The sequence below is a fragment of the Monoraphidium neglectum genome (genome assembly GCF_000611645.1).
Source record: "Monoraphidium neglectum strain SAG 48.87 unplaced genomic scaffold scaffold05369, whole genome shotgun sequence".
In the NCBI taxonomy this organism is placed as follows: Eukaryota; Viridiplantae; Chlorophyta; class Chlorophyceae; order Sphaeropleales; family Selenastraceae; genus Monoraphidium; species Monoraphidium neglectum.
In genome coordinates this window covers 1-2,422 of record NW_014008261.1, presented here as the reverse complement: position 1 = coordinate 2,422, position 2,422 = coordinate 1, and the positions used below count along the sequence as shown (strand labels likewise).

The 2,422-nt window shown below is 64.9% G+C and overlaps 1 protein-coding gene across 1 annotated transcript; it reads right to left on the bottom strand.

Moving 5' to 3' along the window:
- Positions 1–313: 313 nt before the first annotated feature.
- On the bottom strand, positions 314–2,279 carry MNEG_15485 (hypothetical protein; the record flags this gene model as incomplete). The annotated part of the gene is made up of 6 exons (XM_014036044.1): positions 314–345; positions 613–734; positions 991–1,128; positions 1,387–1,490; positions 1,715–1,917; positions 2,114–2,279. The coding sequence occupies 6 exons, from the start codon at positions 2,277–2,279 to the stop codon at positions 314–316; spliced, it is 765 nt and encodes a 254-aa protein (XP_013891498.1).
- Positions 2,280–2,422: the final 143 nt, after the last annotated feature.

Genomic DNA, 2,422 nt, shown 5'->3' with positions numbered 1-2,422 from the left:
TGCACAGATCCACGTCAGCATGCAACACATGAAGATTGTTCGTGTGTGTGTGTGTGTGTGGTTGAGTGTGTGTGTGTGGTTGAGTGCGTGTGTGTGTGTGTGTATGTGTCCTGGGTGCAAGGGTGCTCAAGCAGGGAGATTCCAGCATCAGCAAGTGCAATCTACTAACGGCAAGGGGGCTGGCTGGCATAAACGTGGCGGCGGGCTCGAGACAATGCCTGAGGCTCGATGCATGCAACCGAAACGTTCGGGCTTCTACAAGCAGTGCTTATTAGTGCAGGTGCCATCGCGACTCGTGCGCGCCCCGCCTGTCTCAGCTGGTCCCCTTCGCCCACCAGCAGGGAGCTGTAATCGATGTCCAAGGTTACGACCGACCCCGCGGACGGCGGCACGATGGCCCAGCGGCACGAGAAGTCTGCGATGTTCAACAATAGAGCAGGCCGTTGCACGGATCAGGGTTGATCGTGCACACCCCCGCGTGCTGTCGGCTCCAACAGTAGACGGGGGTCGGCCAAAGCTCAAGCAGGCCACGGCGCAAATTGATGAAGGGACTCAAATCTGTGGGCATCAGTGCCCCATGCAGTGCAAGCGGCCTGCCCGACCGCCCCTCACTCGGGGGTGCGTACGCCCCAGCTGAGTTGGCGGGCGGGAAGGAGCCGCCTGTGGTCGAGCCGCCGGCGGCGGGCCGCGGTGACACTCGGACCTCCTCCAGGTCACCGGTGCACAGCAGCTTCCTGGGGGTGAGTGACCGGGTTACGCCGTGCAGTGTGCAGGTTGAGCTGATGCCCCAATCCCAGGGAAGCTTGCTGGTCAATGTTGACACACCGCCTCGCGCTGATGGTTGTCCAGGTGGCTGCACCAGCGCTGGGCTTCACCAAACTTGCTGCTTTGAACTCTCTCCGTTCTCAATGCAAGTTAAGCTCCAATTGTGAGGAACCCTGGAAGGAACAAAGCGCAGGGCAAGAGGAAGCAAAGCGCGCGGCGCCCCACCTGTCGGCGTCGACGGGCTGCGTCGGCGGCTGCAGCGACTCTGCGCTCGGCAGGGCGCCCTGCCAGTCCAGGGCCTGCAGCCGCTGGCTGGCCAGCAGGGTGTCCCCGAGCGTGAAGTTGCACCAGAACTCGTCGGAGCTGCCGCCGTCGCACGGAAGGGGGTGTGGAGTGTGTCGACGCCGCAAGTGATGCAGCGGCGGGGTCGGATGAGGGAGGAGGGGGGATCAAGGCGATTGGTCATGGCAGAGGGAGAGGCAAGCCCAGCCAGTTGAAATTGAAAGGGATTGGTCATGGCAGGGGGAGAGGCGAGCCCAGCCAGGTGAAACCAAAAGGGGTTTGCGTGTGGCTGGGCAGCAACAAAGAAACTATCAGTCGAAGCGAACTGCTGGGCCTCACTTGATGGGAAGAAAGAACAGCCCGAAGCCCTCCTCGTCCGTGTAGCGGCTGAACCAGGGCAGGCCGCCTTCGGATCCATCGCTGGATCTCGTCCACACGGCCAGCTGCGGGCACGGGGCCGCGCGCGCGGCCGCAGCTCTTGCAGAATGCATGGGTCCAAGCACGCTGCTGACGTGATGCCGTCTGCTGTCATTCTTACAGGCTGTGGACAGCACGCTTCATGATATAATCCAGCTCTGCGATTACCACACACCCGATCGCGACCCCAACTAGGCAAGCAGTACTGTACAAGCCTTCCACCAACCAGCCTGGCTGCCGATGCGCACACCTTGGCACCAATGACTGCAATTTCGGCCTCCGCCGCCTCGCCGGGCGCCATGACGCGCCCGCCGCTCCATGCCAGCCGCGTGAAGCGCGCCTGCAGGTCCAATGGCTGCAGCTGCACGGTGGCTGTGAGCTCCAAGGGGGAGCTGCCAAGCGTTGCGTCGATAGCCCCGACATCCGACGCGAAAAGCAGCAGCGCATCATCGCCTGCCAAGGCGGCAGGGATGATGGAGGGGATTTGCATCTCTCGAGCCGCTGGGGGCGTACTCGCAAGACATTTGGGGCCCGATCTGAGCCGTGCCGGCCGCCTCCAAGCTTGGCGCCGTGAGGCAGCTGCCGAGCTCCTGCTAGGGGCGCGCGGCAGCGGTCGCGGCGGCCGCGGCGCAGCGCCGGCATTACCTACCATCGTCTCGGACCTCCAGCGAGTACCGCTCCCCCGCTGGAAGCCGTACGGTCACCTCCTGACGCTCCGCGTACGGCAGGCCGCCCTGCACGGCCGCCACCGCGCCGTCCGGTTCGCGCAGCAGCTGCACTGCCAGGGCGCGCGGCGCCGGCGGCAGGCGCATCATGAAGCCGTAGAGGCCGACTGAGACGAAGGTTATGGTGAGCGTCACGTCGACAGCGGCGCCGCGGGGCAGCCTGGCGGCGGACGTTGCGCCCGGCTTACGCAGGGCTGCGTCCGCCTGCGCGCGCCGCGCGCGCGGCGGGCCCC